The 21,019-nt window shown below is 35.2% G+C and overlaps 2 protein-coding genes across 4 annotated transcripts; one reads left to right on the forward strand and one right to left on the reverse strand.

Moving 5' to 3' along the window:
• The first annotated feature begins 10,293 nt into the window (after positions 1 to 10,293).
• On the forward strand, positions 10,294 to 12,720 carry LOC144560487 (uncharacterized). Its single transcript, XM_078309700.1, has 2 exons — positions 10,294 to 10,416; positions 10,544 to 12,720. The coding sequence occupies exon 2, from the start codon at positions 10,579 to 10,581 to the stop codon at positions 12,460 to 12,462; it is 1,884 nt and encodes a 627-aa protein (XP_078165826.1). The 5' UTR covers positions 10,294 to 10,416; positions 10,544 to 10,578; the 3' UTR covers positions 12,463 to 12,720.
• Positions 12,721 to 12,777: 57 nt separating this feature from the next.
• Positions 12,778 to 17,163, reverse strand: LOC144560489 (uncharacterized). Of its 3 annotated transcripts, none has more exons than XM_078309704.1 (10): positions 16,947 to 17,163; positions 16,787 to 16,847; positions 16,010 to 16,147; positions 15,505 to 15,765; positions 14,564 to 14,946; positions 14,368 to 14,467; positions 14,231 to 14,290; positions 13,696 to 13,782; positions 13,462 to 13,590; positions 12,778 to 13,356 (listed from the first exon to the last, which is right to left on the reverse strand). In XM_078309704.1, the coding sequence occupies exons 1-10, from the start codon at positions 17,018 to 17,020 to the stop codon at positions 13,051 to 13,053; spliced, it is 1,599 nt and encodes a 532-aa protein (XP_078165830.1). In that variant the 5' UTR covers positions 17,021 to 17,163; the 3' UTR covers positions 12,778 to 13,050. The 3 variants fall into 3 exon arrangements, with proteins under 3 accessions (XP_078165830.1, XP_078165828.1, XP_078165829.1); XM_078309702.1 differs by having other exon boundaries at positions 14,564 to 14,949; XM_078309703.1 differs by having other exon boundaries at positions 14,564 to 14,949; positions 16,010 to 16,144; positions 16,947 to 17,162.
• Between the last annotated feature and the right edge of the window lie 3,856 nt (positions 17,164 to 21,019).

The raw sequence follows: 21,019 nt of genomic DNA on the forward strand, positions 1-21,019 counted from the left end.
TGCATTTAGGTATAAGTACAATAAAAGAATATCTAAGAACAAAAATGCTTCTAAAGATAGTGATAGGAACACTCTTAATCCAAAAGGGTCAAACAAAACATATTTTAAAGGACCCGATGGATGGTTTTATGAATTCAAAAATAAAATTGCTTTACAAAACCAAACTCAAAGAAATGGTTTAGCTAGAGATGTTCCCCAACATCACAATAGATTTGATTCTAATAAAACCAAGAGCATTGCATCTAAAGTTGCAAATAGGTCACATGGTAGTCATAAGAGGAGTTTGCATGAAGTGAAGTACCAACCCATTCTCAAACAAAGCTCTACTACTCAAAAGCAATCAACTACAATATGCAACTATTGTTGCAAACTTGGCCACACTTCCTTAGAATGTAGCTTTAGGAATGTAAACAACAAACATAATGTTGTTTGGGTTCCTAAAGCTATACTAGCTTAGGTTCACACTTAATCTCCCCTAAAAAATATTATAATTGCCAAAGATAAAGGGGGAGATTAAAGACAAGGTATATGTTAGTTACTAACTCAATAATAACTAATATATATACTTTGTAGGTGTGTTTGATTTCATCTCAAAAGGAAAGTGCTTGGATCATTGATAGTGGATGCTCACACCATATGACCGGTGACAAATCTAATTTTAAATTCTTAGAACCTTATGATGGAGGTACGGTTATATTTGGAAACAATCAAAGAAAGAGCTCTATTATTGGTATAGGCTCAATTGGTAACCAACACTTGACCATATCCAATGTATATCTTGTTGATGGATTAGACTATAACTTACTCAGTGTAAGTAAGTTATGTGATTCGGGATACTATGCCAAATTTGATGCTAATGCTTGTCACATAGTTAAATCTTCGGATGATACTCTAATCTATTCGGGTAAACGAAAGAAAAATGTTTATTACTTGTATTTTACTCATTTTGATTCCGGTGAAACTTGTCTAAGCGCCGTATCTAGTGGATCATGGTTATGGCATCATAGGTTAGGTCATGTTTCAATTGATACCATTAAGAAATTGATCAAACTAGACCTTGTGCGTGGGTTACCAACACATAAATTAGAACTTGAAGGATTATGTGATGCATGTGTTCAAGGTAAACAAACCAAGAGTAGTTTTAAATCCAAAGACATGGTTTCAACCGATCAACCTTTGCAATTGTTACATATGGATTTATTTGGACCAATTAGTGTACCAAGTTTGGCCAAAAAGAAATACGCATATGTAATTGTAGATGACTATAGTCGCTTTACTTGGGTTTTATTCTTACAACACAAGGATGATGCAATTAGCAACTTCATTGAATTTTGCAAACGTGTTGAAAATGAAAAGGGGTCAAAAATCATTAGAATTAGAAGTGACCATGGGGGGGAATTTGAAAATGCAAAATTTGATCAACTTTGCTCTAAAATGGGATATAAGCATGAGTATTCGGCTCCTCGCACACCTCAACAAAATGGGGTAGTTGAGAGAAAGAACCGAACCTTAGTTGAGCTTGCCCGAACCATGCTAAATGAATACTCCTTACCCAAACACTTGTGGGCCGAGGCGATAAATACGGCATGCTACGTGGTAAATCGCGTAAGCATAAGGACCATATTGAATAAAACACCATATGAGCTATGGAAAGGGTACAAGCCTAAGATATCTCATTTTAGAGTATTTGGTTCAAAATGCTTTGTTCTTGATGAATCTCCCAAAGTGACTAAATTTGATTCTAAATCAATTGAGGGAATGTTTGTAGGGTATTCAAATTCAAATAAAGCCTATAGAATTTACATTCCATCTCAAAGAATTGTAATTGAATCCGTGCATGTTAAATTCGATGAAAATACTAATCAAAAGGTCGAAAAAGGTATTGAGATTGTAGGTGTTGAAGTGCCAATTCTTGATCAAGTTGAAGTTGAGACAAGAACCGACACAATTGAGAATCAACCCGAACAAACTCAACCCGAAATGGATACAACCAACAATATTGAAACGGATCAAATAATTGAAGATGCAACCAATAATGAGATGGATCCAATAGTTGAAGGAATGCAAACCGAAGAGATACAACCTCCAAGAATTGAGTACCAAATTCCTCAAGACCTAAGGGAAGTACCATCTCATCCTCTTTCTAATGTAATTGGTGATCCTAGGGAAAGGGTTAAAACAAGATCCAAATTAAATCAAATGATAGGTCATTGTGCATTTGTATCTCATATCGAACCTAAAAATTTCAAAGATGCAAATGTAGACCCTAATTGGATTTGTGCCATGCAAGATGAACTTGCTCAATTTGAAAGGAACAAAGTTTGGGAACTCGTACCTAAGCCAAATGATAGAACGATTATTGGAACCAAATGGGTCTTTAGAAATAAAAAGGATGAAGATGGAAATGTAATTCGCAACAAAGCTAGGTTGGTAGCTCAAGGGTACAAACAACAAGAAGGTATTGACTTTGAAGAAACCTTTGCACCCGTAGCTCGTCTTGAATCCATTAGAATGCTTTTAGCATATGCCTCAAACAAAAATTTCAAATTATTTCAAATGGATGTTAAAAGTGCATTTTTGAATGGATTCATAGATGAGGAGGTGTATGTCAATCAACCTCAAGGCTTTGTTGATCCAACATTTCCTAATCATGTGTATAGACTCACCAAAGCACTCTATGGACTCAAACAAGCCCCTAGGGCATGGTATGGTAGATTAAGTTCCTTTCTAATTGACAATAAATTCATTAGAGGCAATAATGATACAACTCTTTTCACCAAGAAGAGAGATGGATCACTTTTGGTGGTGCAAATTTATGTAGATGATATAATTTTTGGTTCACCTAATGCGGCACTTGCCGATGAATTTTCTTCTCTTATGAGTAGTGAATTCGAGATGAGCATGATGGGTGAATTGAATTTCTTCTTGGGACTCCAAATCAAGCAACTCATGGATGGCACCTTCGTTAGTCAAACCAAGTATGCGAAGGAGTTGATCAAGAAATTTGGAATGACCGAAAGCAATACAAGCAAGACACCAATGGCTACGAATGCAAATCTTGACTCGGATCCAAATGGCACATCGGTGGACATCACTCAATACCGAGCTATGATAGGTAGCCTACTCTATTTAACTGCTAGTAGACCCGATATAATGTTTGCGGTATGTCTATGTGCTAGGTATCAAGCAAATCCCAAAGAATTGCACTTGAAAGCCGTTAAAAGAATTCTTAAATATGTCAAGGGTAGTTTAAATTTGGGATTATGGTATGGCAAACAATCAGATTTAGACTTGATAGGATATGCCGATGCCGATTTTGCCGGAGACCGTATGGATAGAAAAAGCACAAGTGGTACATGCCAATTTCTTGGTGGTTCACTTGTATCTTGGTCAAGTCGCAAACAAACCTCGGTTGCCCTTTCCACAACGGAAGCCGAGTATGTAGCGGCCGGTAGTTGTTGCACACAAATTCTTTGGATGATTCAATCCCTAAATGATTATGAAATTCGCTTCCGCAACGTACCAATTATGTGTGACAATACTAGTGCCATTATGATATCTAAAAATCCGGTCATTCATTCTAGAACCAAGCACATAGAGATAAGGCATCATTTTATTATGGATCATATAGAAAAAGGTGAAATTGAGCTCATACATATCGATACCAAAGAACAAATTGCCGATATATTCACAAAACCCCTAAATACTCAACAACACAATGAATTGAGATTTAAATTAGGCATGCTTGTACTTAGAGAATAAACATATTCATAACTCATTTCAAAATAAACCTTTGCAATCAAAATAATTCATTCAATGAGTGTTTTACAGAAATAAAACGTTATAACGTTTTTGAAAACGTTGGTAACGTTTTAGGAAACTTCAAAAAGTCCGAAAGGTGAAACAAAACGTTGGACAAACGTTATACAAACGTTATAACGTTTGAGAAACGTCACAACGTTTTTACAAACGTTGCAACGCTTGTCTGACAAGGGGCTAACATTGTAAAAGTTTCATTCAAAACGTTGGTAACGTTTGTAAAGCGTTATAACGGTTACCTGACAAGGGACCAAAACTGCAAAAATTACCTGTGAAAACGTTGTAACGTTTTTCAAACGTTGGTAACGCTTTGTGAGATTTCAAAAGTCCGAAAGGAGAATTAAAACGTTGGACAAACGTTACAAAAACGTCATAACGTTTTAAGTAAAAACCATGTATTTTTAACAAACGTTGGTAACGTTTATAAATCGTTGGTAACGGTTTATAGCGAAAAGGTGTTATATTGGCTCTAAACCCGTCCCTTCCTCTTACCTTCTTCATTCTCTCTTCATTTCTTCTCCTTCTTCCTCTATTCCGCCTCTTTCTCTATCTCTCTCTCTCTACCCATTCTAGTCATTTTCTTCACCAAATCAAGAGATTATTCTTGATTTCTCTTCTCCTCTCTTCTCTCTACTCTATTCTCCTCTCCAAATCCCATTTCTCTCTCTCTATCTCTCTCTCTCCAAAACCCTAGCCAAAACCCTAGGCGCAAATCCGGCGATCCGACCGTTGGATTGACGATCCGTCTTCACCACTGCACTTCTACGGTCCTCTTCTTCTCGGTTTAGCGCTTCACTTCTTAATCGGTAAACTTTCTCTCTAAACCTAATCTAATGGCTCCAAAGAAAGATGCCGTGGCTAAGGGTAATAAGAAAAGACGTATGGAATCGGAGACTGGTCAAGGAAGTGGGGGGAATTTGGAACCAAATTGGACCATTCACCGGTCTAATAGATACCTATTCCGGGATATTGTGGCATATGAGAACTACATAGGTTCTTTCATGAATAGGAAGATAACCGAATGCTATCGGTTTGACAAATCTGTAGTTACCTTCTCCCAACCCGAGGATGGCAAGTTAATTGAATATGTGAATCATTGGGGTTGGGAACCAATTGTGACTTATTTTGAACCCTACACTCAACTTCTTACCCGCACGTTCTATGCAAACATCAAAACTAGTGATGAACCCTTTAGGATCACCTCTTGGGTTGGCGGAAAAGAACTCGTGCTTTCTCTCAACAATGTGGCTCAATGGCTTGAGGTTGAGAATGACGGGGAGGAAACCTACCCCTTGAGGAGTTGGCCTCTTTATGCCGATGGATCCTCAACTGATTACAAGAAATGGTTTGACCGAAACTACATATCCGGGTCTTCAATCTATGTTTCTCACCTTCCATCTCTACATCGGTTGCTCTTTCTCTTTATCAACAACATCCTCATGCCCAAAGCCACAATCAAAACCAATCTTGAATGGGGACCCATGTACTTTCTTCGTCACCTCATTCAATTGGATGAGAAAAGGATCAACATACCATACTTCTTTCTTCGTCACATTAATGGTGCATTTTCAACCAACAACCATTCTCTGCCGTATGCCCATCTCATTCATAAAATCATCCGCCTCAACCATATCCGATTATCGGAAGATGCAGAAGTGGCATTCCCGACCAGTTTGGTTGATCACTTGACAAAAATCGGGTGGGTCCATGGTCATTCACCATCCGGTCTGAGGCGTTATGAACCCGATGCAAGAGCCATCAATCAATGGATAAACCATCCGGAAGCCTTACCCAATCAATATTGGGATCCGAAAGAAGTAGTGGCCCTGGCTCAACCTCAACCTCAACAACCACAATACATGCCACAAGCGGGTGATTTTGTTCCTCCACAGGGCCAAGAAGCACAACTGTTGTGGTTGTGCCAACAAATGAATGCTCAACGCCTTGAGATTCAACAAAATCATCAAGCAATGCTAAAGAGGTTCGATAACCTGGACAAGGGACAGTTAAAGATAAGGAGACAACTGAGAGCACATGCTCGAGCTCTCAACACGCTTGATGAAGCACAATCCAGTCTCTCGAATCGCTTTATCAGGCAATATGGTCCCTCGGGAAGCCCGGCACGAGCACGTGAGAATCTAGTTGAGGAAGAGGACCTAGATGATTTGGAAGAGGAGCTTGGAGGTGATGGAGAAGAAGAAGCGCCCGATGCACCAAATGACCCCATGAACGACGAGTAGACCGCAAATTTCAAAATAAAAACTTGATAGATTAATTGTGTGTTTGATTACATGAATTGTTTGTTTTGATTGCATGAATTGTTGTTGTTTGCATGCTTAATATGGATTGCATGAATTGTGTGTTGACTGCATGGTTAATTTGAATTGTTGAATTGATGAAATGTTGGTTTAAATTTGGTTAATTTAGTTGAATTACTTGAATGGTGTTATTTGGAATTTGGTGTGGATATGTATGAGATGTACATGTTTTGTTGTGATGTATGAATTGATAACTTGTTAGGGACTATATTGCAAAATTGCAAAATTGTTTGAATATGTCCAATTGGATATATTGGAGCCTTGACAAATCTTACTAAATTACTTGGAAGGCATGAATTGAAATGGTTTATATGCATGGTTTATGCATATTGATATATATAAGTTGATATGGTGAATTGAAATTGAATTATCCTGCATGTTAAAGTTATGCCCTCAATTTTATTCTTGGTTGTAAATTATTATTGCTATATTACTAAATTGAGGGGGAGTGCATAATTTGAGGGGGAGCACTTTAAATTAGTGCTAATTTTTCACCCTTTCGTCGATTTCCAAAAGGGGGAGAAATTGGTACAAATGGATTGAATGCAAAATCAAAATTGGATAAACTAATTTCTGAAAATTTTCGATTTATGCACTTACTCACATTGTATGTTTTTGCAAATCGCCAAAATGGGGAGATTGTTGTTCGTACAATAATCTTTTACGTCTATTTGACTAATTTGCAAAAACATACAATTATTGAATTTTATGATTTCTTCTATTTTGAGAATATGTAGGTCCAAGAAGAGTAAGAACTGTTGAATAATAAGCTTGGACTGAAGAAATCATGAAGACCCTTATCCAGAATACATATTGTAAAATCAAATGCTTGGTAAAGTATGTCTGAGGTTGATTAAATTGAGATAAAACGTTATGAACGTTTTTAAAACGTTGGTAACGTTTTATAATAATCAGAAGCTTCAAAAGAATCAAGTTATAACGTTATAACGTTATACAACCGTTGTAACGTTTTACAAACGTTATAACGGTTGATAAACGTTGTAACGTTTAAAAGCTACAGAACAACTGGAGTGCAGCTGTTCAATACAAACAATAAACGTTGTAACGTTTATAAATCGTTATAACGGTTTTGAAACGTTGTAACGGTTATAAAACGTTATGTAACGTTTTTCTAAGCTGTCAGAGAATTAAAACCCTAAATCGTATTTGAATAAAACGTTGTAACGTTTAATAAAACGTTGGTAACGTTTTATGTCAAACAGCTCATTTTTGAGCTGCCACTATAAATAGGTGAGTGAGGTTTTCTTCTCACTTACCCTAGCCGACCCTAATTAATTCAAAAGTGATTTTCTGAGAGCTTAGCCTACTCCATTGTTGTGAGAGCTTAAAACTTCAAAATCCCTCAAGCAACCTCAAACCTACTTCACTAATCTTGTTATAGATTAGGTTAGAGTGATCTTTTGAGTGTTTCTCTTGTGTTCCTAGACAATCGAGACCTTGTTCTCATCTCTTTGAGTTGGCCGTTTGACTTCCCGCTTGGTGTGTAAGGACTCAACGGTTCACAAGTTGTAATCCTTTCATATTGGGTAATAGGAAGGCGCACCTCACAAGGTTGCGAAGCCCCGGAGACGTAGGTCTTTGTTTTGCCGAACTCCGTTATCACCCCGCATGTCAAATTTCTCTAAACTCATCTATTTACTTTCAATTGCAATTTAATTTCAGTTTTTGAGCAATTAGAGGTGCCCCTAAGTGCAACATCCACCTCTCCCTAACGCACTCTCCCTCTAGCTCTAAAATCTAGCTGATGCTCTCGGCGACTGGCTGTCTCTCCGGCTGTCACTCCTCTCTCCGGCCTAGATGACTGTCTCTCCTCTCTCTTCGGTTGTCTCTCATAGTTCATACCAGGAAAGCCGTCTCTGATATATTTTTTCATGAACAATTTTTCAACTTAAAAACACTCATTTCATAGTTCATACCGGTAAAAAGAAGTCATGTGAATTGTCCCGCGAGAAAAAATTAATGTATAAACTACTGGTATAACTAGGACTGCTAAAAAATAATTTAGTTCGTGATTCGATTCGGGTTCGATTCGAAAAATGTGTAGTTCGAAATGGGTATGGTTCGAAATGGGTTCGGTTCGAAACGAATCAAACCAGGTTCGGTTCGAAATTAATTCAAACCAAACTCAAACCTAAGGTAAGTTCGGTTCGGTTCGTTGCCACCCCTACTTGAGATCTGTCAAGTTCTTGCTATTTGTGAGTTCCTTTCATGTTATATACAGAATATGATACATGTCAATTTGCAACATTCATACCTGTCAAATTCTGGGTCCATTAAACTTTATAATTTGTTGGTTTATTTAATTTTTATTGCATTCATATCTATGTTTCATCATGTAGTTGGTACATAAGGTCAACTTGCAAGTTGCAAGCAGTTACCTCTTTTTTGAATTAATAGAATAAATAGAACTTGGATCTATAAGGCTATTGGAATTAATTAATAAATAGAACCTTGTGATTTTGTTAGATGTCTTCTATATTAGAGAAAGAAAAACAACGTCAAATTATGCGGCATTGAGCTGATTGCATAAGAGAATGTTCTTGTGTAATTTATTTGAGTGTTAAAACTATGTTATTTAGTGTTAAACTATGTCATTTGGTGTTAAAGTATGTTAAATTCTATTTTGTGTAATTTGATTGTGCACTGCTTGTATTTTTATGGATTTAGTGGTAATTTCTATTGTGTATTTGTATGGATTTTAGTGGCACAGTTTGTATTTGTGTGTATAGATTTCAATGGTATTTGCATTGTTTGTATATTGTTTGTATTTGTTTGTATAGTATTTTAGTTTTAAATTAAAATTTGGTGTATTACTTGATTGTATATATTGCTGTTGGATGGGATCAGGCAGGTCGAGTCGGGCCGAGTAAGGCAGCCCAGTGGCATAGACAGGCAGGCATAGGCAAGCGCAGAAATGATGGGAAAGCCCATGGACGGACCGAGCCTAAATTTTCAAGCCTGTTAGATTAGATCAGAAAAGCAGACTATTAGTTTTTAACAAACAGACTAGACTTGAATTTGACAAAATATCTATGGACTCAGCTCATTGCTATCCCTATCCATAGCATTCAAGCCTTACTCATAAAAAAAAAAAAAATTCAAGCCTTACTCATAAAAAAAAATACTCATTCCAGCATATTCCTATAATTAATCATTTATGGAGGAGGGTTCAAATGCCTCCATTTTTTGTGTCTCGATTATGCCTCTATTTTTAAAAACTTAAATAACTCAAATTTTAAAACTTAAACGTCAAAATAAAACCGTTAGATGTGATCTATGTTATTTTCTCTATGTGCTCATAAAAAATTATCACATTTTGATTTTGTTTTTATGTGAATCAATAAGTTAAAAAATTAATGTCTAGAAATTATCCACATTAATATAAATTTTTACAAGCTCAAGATGACAATCAAAACAAAGTTGAAATGTCATAATTTTTTACACATGCATAGATAAAATGATGTAGTTCATATTCAACAGTTTTATTTTGAATTTTAAAATTTAAATTTTGAGTTATTAAAATTTTTAAAAATAGAGACATGATGGAGCCGAAATTTTTATTAATAGGAAATATAATAAATAAATATCCAAATTGAAGAACGCTTTTGGATTTTTTCGAGATATAGGGAAAACGCGATGATTAATCACGGCCTCTGGTCGTTATGGTTTATCACGGACAGGATTAGCGATGCTAATCACACATATTAACTTTAAAAAAAAAAAAAAAAAAAAAAAAAAAAAAAAAAAAAATTATGTCCGTGATTATCAATCACGGCCAAGCAAACTATAGGCAAATGATGTTACTTCATAGGCAATTTCTGTCCGTGATTATCAATCACGGCCAGGATTATTTTTTTTTTATTTTTTTTTTAGTTAATTAATAAGTACAGTGATTAACATCGCTAATCCTGTCCGTGATAAACCATAACGGTCAGAGGCCGTGATTAATCATCGCGTTTTCCCTATATCTCAAAAAAATCCAAAAGCGTTCTTCAATTTGGATATTTATTTATTATATTTCCTATTAATAAAAATTTCGGCATGATGGAGGCACAAAAAATAAAAAATAGAGGCATTTTGATCCCTCTTCTCTATTTTATGATATTCATAGATTCTGCTTAACATCCGAAGTTCCGAACATGCTAATCCTCCTCTCCAGTGAAGCAAACTCCTCCGTCTCTGACACTTCAACACTCTGATCGGAAAAGGGGAAGAAAGCGCGAAATCAAATCAATATTCTCTCCGGTCTCGCTTTTCGGTTTGTTTTATTTTCCCCTTTTATCTCTGTTTTACGATCTTCTAGTTTGTTGATTTGCTTTTTCTTCCAATGCTCCGTTCATCCCAGTTGTGGTAAATTGTTGATTATGTGATATTTCTGAATGCAGTAGCCTGTGGTAAAAATATTAGATAAAATAATACAATGCTGCGTATGTCGTCTCTTCCCCCCTTCTCTTCACCTTCAACTTCCCAATCCAAATCTCAATCTCAATCCCGATCCCAATCCCAATCCCAATCCCAATCCCAATCCCAATCCCAATCCCGATACCAATTTCTACCCAATGTTCGCTGCCTCTTTGGGAAGGGGAAACAGCAGAAGGAGAAGAGATGGCAGCACTCAAATCCATATGACATTTCTACCCAAGAGGTGCTTGACTTGTTTGACCAACTGTCGGCTGCCCATAACCCTCCACCCTCCATCTATCAATTCAATCAGCTATTTGCTGCCTTGGTTCGCACCAAAGCCGCCACAGAAAACCCCGTCTTTTCCCTCTTCGGCCGCTTGATACAAGCCGAAGGAATCAGTCCTAATTATTATACATACGCAATCTTGATGGACTGCTGTGCCAGAACGAATCAGGTTGGCCTATTGTTTGGTTTTCTGGGACGGTTTCTCAAAGAGGGCCGCAAAACTAATGCCATTGTCTTCAGTCCGATACTGAAAAGCCTATGTTGGGAGAATAGAATTGATGAGGCTGCAATTATAGTGCTCGATAAAATGACTAAGATGGGATGTGCACCCAATGTGGTCTCGTATAACATTCTTATAGATAAGTTGTGCAAGAAAGGAGAAATTGAGAAGGCCATGGATTTTCTACATGACATGATGTCTAAAGGGCGAGAACCTGATGTCGTGACCTATAACACTCTTATACGTGGATTATGCCAGAATGGTGAAATTGAGAAAGCTGTGGATTTTCTACATGACATGATGTCTAAAGGGAAAGAGCCAAATGTCACGACCTACAACACTCTTATATGCGGATTATGCAAGAATGGTGAAATTGAGAAAGCTATGGATTTTCTACATGGCATGATGTCTAAAGGGAAAGTGCCAGATATCGTGATCTACAGCACTCTTATAAATGGACTATACAAGAATGGTCAAATTGGTAAAGCTGTGGATTGTTTACATGACATGATTTCTAAAGGGTTTGAGCCTAACATCGTAATCTATAACACTCTTATAGATGGGTTGTGCAAGAAAGGTGAAATTGAGATTGCAATGGGTTTTCTACATTACATGATATCTAAAGGGCACGAGCCTGATGTCGTGACCTATAACACTCTTATAGATGGACTTTGTAAAAAAGGTGAAACTGAGAAAGCCATGGATTTTCTACATGGCATGACGTCTAAAGGGTGCCAGCTTGATGTCGTGACCTATATCATTCTTATAGATGGACTATGTAAAAAAGGCGAAACTGAGAAAGCAGTGAATTTTCTACATGAGATGATGTCTAAAGAGTGTGAGCCTGATGTCGTGACCTATAGCACAATTATAGATGGACTATGTAAAAAAGGTGAAACTGAGAAAGCCGTGGATTTTTTACATGACATGATGTCTAAAGGATGTGAGCCTGATGTCGTGACCTATAACACTCTTATAGATGGACTATGTAAGAAAGGTGAAATTGAGAAAGCCGTGTATTTTTTACATGAGATGATGTCTAAAGGGTGTGAGCCTGATGTTGTGATCTATAGCACTCTTATAGATGGACAATGCAAGAAAGGTGAAGCTGAGAAAGCTGTGAATTTTCTTCAGATAATGCTTCAGAAAGGTGTCACACCAACTCTTGTTACATACAATAGTGTTATACATGGGCTATCCATGTTAGGTTACTGGAAAGAGGCATTTAATGTTTTCAGGGAGTTGGTTGAGCGAGGGTTTTTGGCCTATGATTATAGTTATGGAGCATTTTTGGGTTCACTTTGCAAACAAGGTCAAAGCAGAGAAGCTCGTAAGTTGCATGATTTGATGATTGAGAGAGGTCTGAAACCAAGTACTGTTCCTTATACAAGTTAATTTGCTTCCTTGCTTTGCAAGTGATGGCACTCTTAGTGATGTGATGAATATTATAAATGCTTTTGTAAATGGTGCATTTTAATGATGCAGTTACAGGGGGATTTTTGCTTGTTTAGCTGTAGTTGCTATTTTAGGTTCCTTAATTTCTTGATTTGTTCTATAGTTAATATCAACTTTGATTTTTTTTTTTTAAATGGAGTTTCCATTTTCTTTCTGAATAAAAATTTGTAAACAATTCTTACCACTATTTTAGTATAATTGTCGTGCGGAAAAAGCGTAGAACGATTAATTAATAAGCTAAATCTCGGGGTTCAAGTGTAGTATATCTTTAGTTGATCTTACAGCCCCAAGCAAAACATAGATGACTTTTTCACAAAAAATGTAATAATAATAAATAAATGATAGCTCTATCTTTCTTATACCTTTCAAACGAATGTATCCCAAATAGCATCGTGTATATATAATACAATGGATGCTTCGTTATTCCTTCTTTTTTTTTCTTCTTTTTTTCTTTCATAAGAAATCTAAACACTATTCCAAAACAACCCACAAATTTTACATCTTATATTCCCCTTTATATATAGATTTCTATCTAGTTGCCAAAGCACCATGCACTACATATCTAAAATTTGTCTTGAAAGGCAGCCATTCCACACATTTCTCAGGCTTTTTTGTCAGGCAGCTTTCCAAGGACATCCTCATTGGTTCATGTAAGCATTTACACACCATATCTATTATATCTCTCAACTCAAAGGATGCATCTTTTGCATAGCAGTGAAGTACTCTTGGCAGTGCAATCTTGCCTTTGTCACTAATTATGACATTTTCTCGTATGTAATTGCATTTTGCACTCTCCAACTCCTCATAAACATCTTGGGATGTGTATAATCTTATCTATTTGAACAATTGAGAGAAAAAAATATACCAATTAATTATTTATTATACTTTTTTTATGCTTCTTTAATTGCAGTTAATTCCAACAGATCATGTTAGACAGACCATAGGATCTGAGGAAGCTCCTGTGCAAAGTGCAAAATGGCAGAGCGGCTCGTGCTTACTGAGAGCGTAAGGATGCCTTTTCTGTCCCTTCACAAACCTTTTTGCGGGTGACAGAAGTGAAAATATTAACTGCATCACACATTGAACAAGATAAGACGAATATTAGAAATTTATACACAAGGTCTAATTAATTAATTTTTATGAGAATTAACATTTTTGTGTAACTGAAAGCACCTTTGATTGGCAGTTGGATTCACATCCAAGAATTTTTGTGCGAATTGTGTGCGCATTGATTGATTTTCCTCCAACGTCATATGCTGCCTGAATGTTAAGTCACAACATAATCTTATGCACTGTATTTTAACAAATTTGATAATGTTTGAACAATTATTGCCAAGTTCTCACAGTACTTAATTGCTGGTGTACAATAAGCACAAAAGTCCAAATGATACCCTTTCCCCCAATTTTGCAAATTTTCCCCTATTGTTTTCAAATTGAGTTCAAACAGGTCCCAATTTTTTCCTTTCTAGTTTCCTTGTTATTGATTCCAGCCCATGTAAATCATTTCACTAAAATATACAACTATGCTTTTGCTAGGTCCCAGCATAAAACTAAATTTTTCCACCCAAATTTGCCCTTTGATATCCTCAATTCGCAAGTTAAAAATAAGATGAGTGCATTTACAGAGGCGCAACTGATACTGGCCAAAGCCAGTACCAAGGCGAAATGCCAACAATAATGAAAGAAGAACAAAAGAAGTACTGTTTACCTGTATGACTAAGTAAGTTCTTTTCACTTTATTATCTTGGAGTCCATAAGCTAACAATGCCTGCGCATAATGTGTAACATATAAAATATATATACAAATTAAAGCATGCACCAGAAAGAGAAATATTGTTTTCTTACATGCATTACTAGGGCATTGTGGATATTAATCCAAAAGGAGAGTTTTTCTTCATCTTCCATCTCTCTTGGGTCTATGTTCCTAAGACATGTTATGAGGGACCTATGCAGAAAATATGCTTTTTCAAAAGATATATTTGATAAAAAAGCTACCAAATATGTCCCGAGATATAAATCCCTTAATTGAATGGACTTTTACCTGAGAATCTCCAGCATTTTAGAAGCATGCGAGAATTTGTCAGAATTGATACTCATCTCCGAAATTACAACATTTTCCATGCCTGGGCTATTTACATCTGTAACAAACTCAACGTTTGGGCTCCAGCTGTTGTTTACACGCTGATCATTCAAAGAAGATGTGCTTGAAGAAGGCTCTGATTCAGTGGATGAAGAAGAAGCCAAAGGGTTTATTTCCTGGTCCTGTAATTTTTTTCCTAATTTGCAATAAATCGATGATGCGCATTTAAGGATGTCTTGGGAGAGTTTGCTAGGATTTGTTGGGGTATCATCAGGAAATGAAGCTTCTAGATCGCTGACAAGGGTTTGGTTTACAGAAGTTGATTCTGATACTTCTGATATTTCCTGCTATTTTTTTTAATTCAAAGAGTCATATTAGTAAGTTCCTGTGCCAGTTGGTGCTGGTAGCCTTGCACAGATAATTCTAGCAAATTAAACCTTATGGATTCAATCTTTCGTTACTGTATTACATCATGTCTGGTACTGGTGCTAGTATATTATGGTAACCATTGATTCTTCTATAAGGAAAATTTCACATATACCCCTCAAAATTTTTGAAATTATGTATTTCCCCCCTCTAAAGTTCATAATATCATATTTACCCTTCTAAATTTCAAAAACTCACAAATCTATCCATTTTATTGCTTTTCTATATTAAAACTCATTTTAAATTTATAAAATATCCATTTTACCTTTACTAAAAAATAAAAAATATGTAGCCTCTGTAAGAAAAATGTCAGTCTTGTATATCATGGTATTTATTGATTCTTGTACAAAACTAAACAGTCAAAAACTCAAGATGAATCCTTCATAAGATACAACAAAGAGTTATTGCTACAGAACAAAAACAGACAACTTTGAACTTTTTTATTGTGAAGTTAAATGTAGAATAGTAAAATGTACATTGGTAGGACTTGATGTGGTCACTGGAGAATATCTGTTTGTGCTGCTACTGGAGGTAACCTCAGAAGTTAGTTTCGGTGCTTCATCAAATTTTAGCCCATTATTACTGTAAATTCGGTTTTCTTCTCTAATTGGAGAACTGTAATATGAACTGGATAGAAATTGACTGAAAGCAGTGCGGTACAGAGATAGCAGGTGCCTTTCTAGAAGCACAACTTCCGTCTCGAGAACTGATATCTCATTGATTAATGCTGGCACAGTCTGCATGAATACACAAAATGGCCTTCAATTTAGTCTCTTAAAATCCAATAGTTCAGTATTAGATTACTATTTAAACGAGTTCAGCATAGATGTGCTCATTGTATCAGTGACTATTTGATTGTTAACTTTTGCAACTGAGGGACAGTTACATTACCCATAATTAGTTTACATGCAAAAAAAAATACAGAAGCATTTGAATAGAATTGAAACAGATGAGGAACCAATCGGGTATGTATACGGATACCTGCACGGGATGGCCTGGTGCTTTTTGTTCAATTTCTGATTGGGAATCAATCGAACTGCACGAGTCACATCTCGAAATAACCTCTTCTATTTTTGGTGAGTTTTGTCCATTTAGCCTTCTCTCAAGGTTTATTGTCTGCTTCATGTTTCAAATTCTAATTGTTAGTTAAAAAATATATAAGAACTGCCCTATAAAAAAAAAATATAAGAACTGCTCTATGCATTTCAAAATTAACTTTGTAAACCTCAGGTTCATCTCGATCAGTTTTATGTATTCTATGAACATCAAGAATTTGATTTCTCTCAAGTAATCATTGCTAAAAGGTTAATCCAAGCTGTGCATTTGCATTCAAGATATGTGCTAGCGCTGATCTCAACATCACAATTGGTTTGGATTTATATAAGAGGCAATTTAGGTCCTTGAGAGGATGTCAACTCCAACAAGGAATATTTGTTGGGAACAAGAGAGCATATTTGTCAAAATATCGAAAAAATTGCATATAATAATTTCCTTTGTTATTTTTTTCTCTTATTAGGTCTGATACATGTTTTATACTTATTGTCTGAACCACCACCTATCCTTAAAGAAGAAATTTAATATCATTTTAAAGAAAATGAATTACGAGGAGTATTGTTGCCCAATATCTGAACAAATGACAGATACTTGGGTCCTAAGTAAAATCTTTGTTCCTCATAACTGAAAGAATAAATTTTATTGGAGTTTTTCACATGTAGCACTCTAAACTTGCAAAATATATAAACAAGTACAGTAACTTACAGGATTGTAATATGATAGACGAGGTGAAACATTCATTATGTCTGCATGCACATTTGGTACTCTGAATAAAATCAGGAAAAATAAGAAGAAAATAACAACAATGGTTAATGCTTTACTTATTGAGAACTTAACATACTATAATATAATTCAAACAATTTACCTCCAACAAATCCTCTCTGGCGTGTAAAATGCTTTGCATTCCGTTCTTGGTGCTTCCTTGGCATATTCTTCCATCTCAGATGGAGAGAGAGAGAGAGGGAAATGGGGTGGTAAGTTTTGGGGAAGAAGTAATGATGCACATCTAACTTATTCATATTATGGTACCAAGGTATATAAGACTGATTTAATATGTCTGATAGAGAAGGTGACCCACCAGAGAAAATTGAGAATAAGGAAACAGGGATAGTTATTCCAGAAGAAACGAGGTAGACAAATAATAACTATCACACTCACTCTTTTGACCAATTTTTTTTTCTTTCTTGAAGTCCTCACATTAGGTGAACAGGAAAAGTACCCAGTCGTTGGGACTTGGGACTTGGGTGTTCAGGTTTTATGTAGCGGGTTATAAGAAGTAAAATGTGTAGCGAGTCAGTAAGTTACGTTTCTCATAAGCAAATAACTTTAACTGGTTGTCCAATTTATGGAAGTTATAGCACTCTCTAAATTCTCTTAATTTATGTACCAGGTAATATGCAATTGTGTTTCAAGGACTAACGAATGAGAACAAATATATATACATGGCTTTTTATATATATATATTTTTTTTTCTAAAATGCAACTTTTTATATTATTCTTTACCCCATTCTTGCTTGAGATTAATAATGAGAAGTGGAGAAGGAAATAGTTGATGACTTATTTTTTTTTTAGTAAAGATTGGAGGTCAAGCGACCCAACTATTTAATACCCTTGTAATATAACAAAGGGTTTTCCCCATCTGGGTTTCGAACCCATGACCTCTCACATAGAGACCATGTGACTTTGCCAGTAGATAGGGGTGAAAACGGAGCGGATAATGCTGATACCATATCCGCATCCGTCGGATAATGAGCGGATACGAATACGGATACGGATAGTAAACGGATATCAAAATTCAAAATCAAATCCGCCTTAAACGGATACGGAACGGATAATCCACGAATACGAATTCAAATACGGATACAAACGAATAATTATCGGATAATCGAATCACATAAACCTTATATACAACTAATATGAGGAATACAAAAATAATATAAAGATACAAAATTTGTTATATTAGATAATAAACAGAAAGAAAATATAATGAAAATTAAAAACAAATTAGAAATAAATAAAAGATTTGGAATGGAGAAGAACGGAATAGAAGAAATTGAGGGGAAGAAAAAATAAAAGAATAAGCTCTCTTAAATAGCCAAGAAGTGCTCTAATAACACAAAAGAGTGTTTGGTACAGTGGATATGTACCTTGGTTCTCAAATATGATGGCTTGGGTTCAATTCATGCCAACATCACTTTTGAATACTTTTCAAATAATTTCGCTGGTTCACGCCTTCACAGGTAGCGCCAGCAGAGCAGTTTGCGGGTTCGGATATATTCGGATATCCGTTCCGTTTACGGGTAGCGGAATTTATCCGAATCCGTATCCGGATATAGTGTGGATATTAAGAAATTATCCGGATCCGGATCCGTGAATTATCCGCTCCGGACAAAACGTATACGGAGCTGATTCGGATCGGATAATCTGACTCCGTTTGAATACTTTTCAAATAATTTCGCTGGTTCACGCCTTCACGGGTAGCGCCAGCAGAGCAGTTTGCGGGTTCGGATATATTCGGATATTCGTTCCGTTTACGGGTAGCGGAATTTATCCGAATCCGTATCCGGATATAGTATGGATATTAAGAAATTATCCGGATCCGGATCCGTGAATTATCCGCTCCGGACAAAACGTATACGGAGCTGATTCGGATCTGATAATCCGACTCCGTTTTCACCCCTACCAGTAAACCAAATGCTAGTTCTTATAGTTATGACTTGTTTGATCGAAAAATTGAGATGGAGACAAAGATTATGAGAAGAAAAGGTTAATATTGTGTTATTTATATTCATTTTTCATCTAATCAGCATGTAAAGAAGAAAAACAATTTTTGCTGACAATTTTGTCAAATTAAAAGAAAATACTTACAATTTAACCTTGCTTCCTACTGCAAATTTACATATATTGACAAATAATTGTTGTTCACATTTTTTTTAAAGCAATTTTCATCAAAATGATATAATTACAGAGAATGAGAAATTAAATGTGTTCTGGTTTGAAATATATGCTTACACAAGAAGGGTCACAAAAATAAGGATCATTTAATTCTTGACCACCACATGTCTTGTACAGGATAAAATTAGTGTAAAATTGATTGTTCAGCATATTTGTCAGGTGATCTAATCTCTTTTATATCTTTTTCTAAGAGGTTGATGGCACTATTTAAGAGATAGTCAAGATGCAACTTTTTTTTAGAACAATCTTTCAAAAAAGATGCACTCACACCTTGATCCTCTTTAAATCGGAGGTCTTGGTAAATTAATTTTTAGGTGTTCGGCAAATCAATGAGATAATAAAAGAAGTAGAAATAAAAGTAGCTTTTTAATTTGTACTTTTACAAACGTGTTCAATAAAGATGAAGTAACAAAAAAGTGAGATTAAATATATTTTTACTTCTGAAAAAGCTACTTTACTATTCTTCCAGTTTCCTCATAAAATAATTTATTTTACTCTGATGGGATATGAAAGGACTGAAGTGCAAGAAAAAGAAGAAAAAAAAATTTACTACAAATTTTCGTTCCAATTTTAGTTTTCCTCTTTATTTTTTTAGAATTTTATTTGATTCCATTAACATTTTATAACTATTCCATTATAATAACACACTCTTCCACTATCCTCAGTCATTACTCACTGGACAACCCTTTAAGAATTAAAAATACAATAAAATCCATATACAATTAATACATATAGAAGTAGAGTCAGACTTTCTGGTTATAGGGGTCAGTCATATAAAATTCTCGTGTTGCAAATGAGAGCTAATTTTACAGTATATTTAAAATTTTAGACAAAACTATATAGAAAATCATGTATAAGTATAAAATATTTTTTTTAAAAAAAGAAGATGAAGATCAATTAATCTTCATTTCTTCTTATTAGCTTTGTTTTTGTACATAGTATTTGTTTGTCAGATAAAAAGGTGATAAAATACTTGATAACTTGTTTAGATGGGTGTTAGCAATAGCTCTCCACATTCTTTTCTTTTTTCCTAATTAGTAATTACTTCTCATCAACCAAAGGTGTCTCACATTTTATCTATGAGAATCAATCGGTCCTATATTAATTTAAATATGCATGTGATTCACATTTAACGGCATATAAGGTTCATATTTGAATTTGCAATTAGCTAAATAAAGTTTTTTTTTTTTTTTAGTAAAGGTTGGAGGTCAAGCCACTCAACTATTTAATACTCTTATTATTATAACAAATGATTTTCTCCATCCAAGTTCTGAATCCATGACCTCTCACACAGAGATAATGTGTCTTTGCCACTAGACTAAATGCTAATTCTTAATTAGCTAAATAAAGTTAATATGTATTATGCTGTGAATTATGTACAATTTAGGATAAAAAATTATCTCGGACGAGAAAAGTTTATCCTCATTCTTTTTATTTGTGAGTTATTTAAATATTCATACTTTTATCAAGAAATTGATAGATTTGGTATCTTTTAGGCTCTATTTTTAGTATTTGGTCCATAATAAATGCCAACATTAAATAAGAAATTTTACTCAAACCAGAGACGATTGGACCACTGGAAGAAGTACAAAAGTATTTGAGTGAGTCTATGGTACTATGCATATCACGGGTTGTTACCGTGCTACGGCTCTGTCTTCGAGTTTTCAAATCCTAACGGTCGATCCGAACCGTTCATCTTGTTCTCCATATTAATATGTGTTTGGAGACCAAATTTTACATTTTTTGAAAATTTTTTACTATTTTTTTAGATATTTAGAAAATCACTTGATCTGAAAATTCTGGACCATTCAAAAACAGTGATTTTCAATAAATCTAAAAAAATAGTAAACAAATTTCAAAAAATGTAAAATTTGGTCTCCAAACACATATTAATATGGAGAACAAGATGAACGGTTCGGATCGACCGTTAGGATTTGAAAACTCAAATATAGAGCCGTAGCACGGTAACAAATCGTAATATGC

The sequence above is a fragment of the Carex rostrata genome, chromosome 10 (assembly GCF_964058835.1).
Source record: "Carex rostrata chromosome 10, lpCarRost1.2, whole genome shotgun sequence".
NCBI lineage: Eukaryota > Viridiplantae > Streptophyta > Magnoliopsida > Poales > Cyperaceae > Carex > Carex rostrata.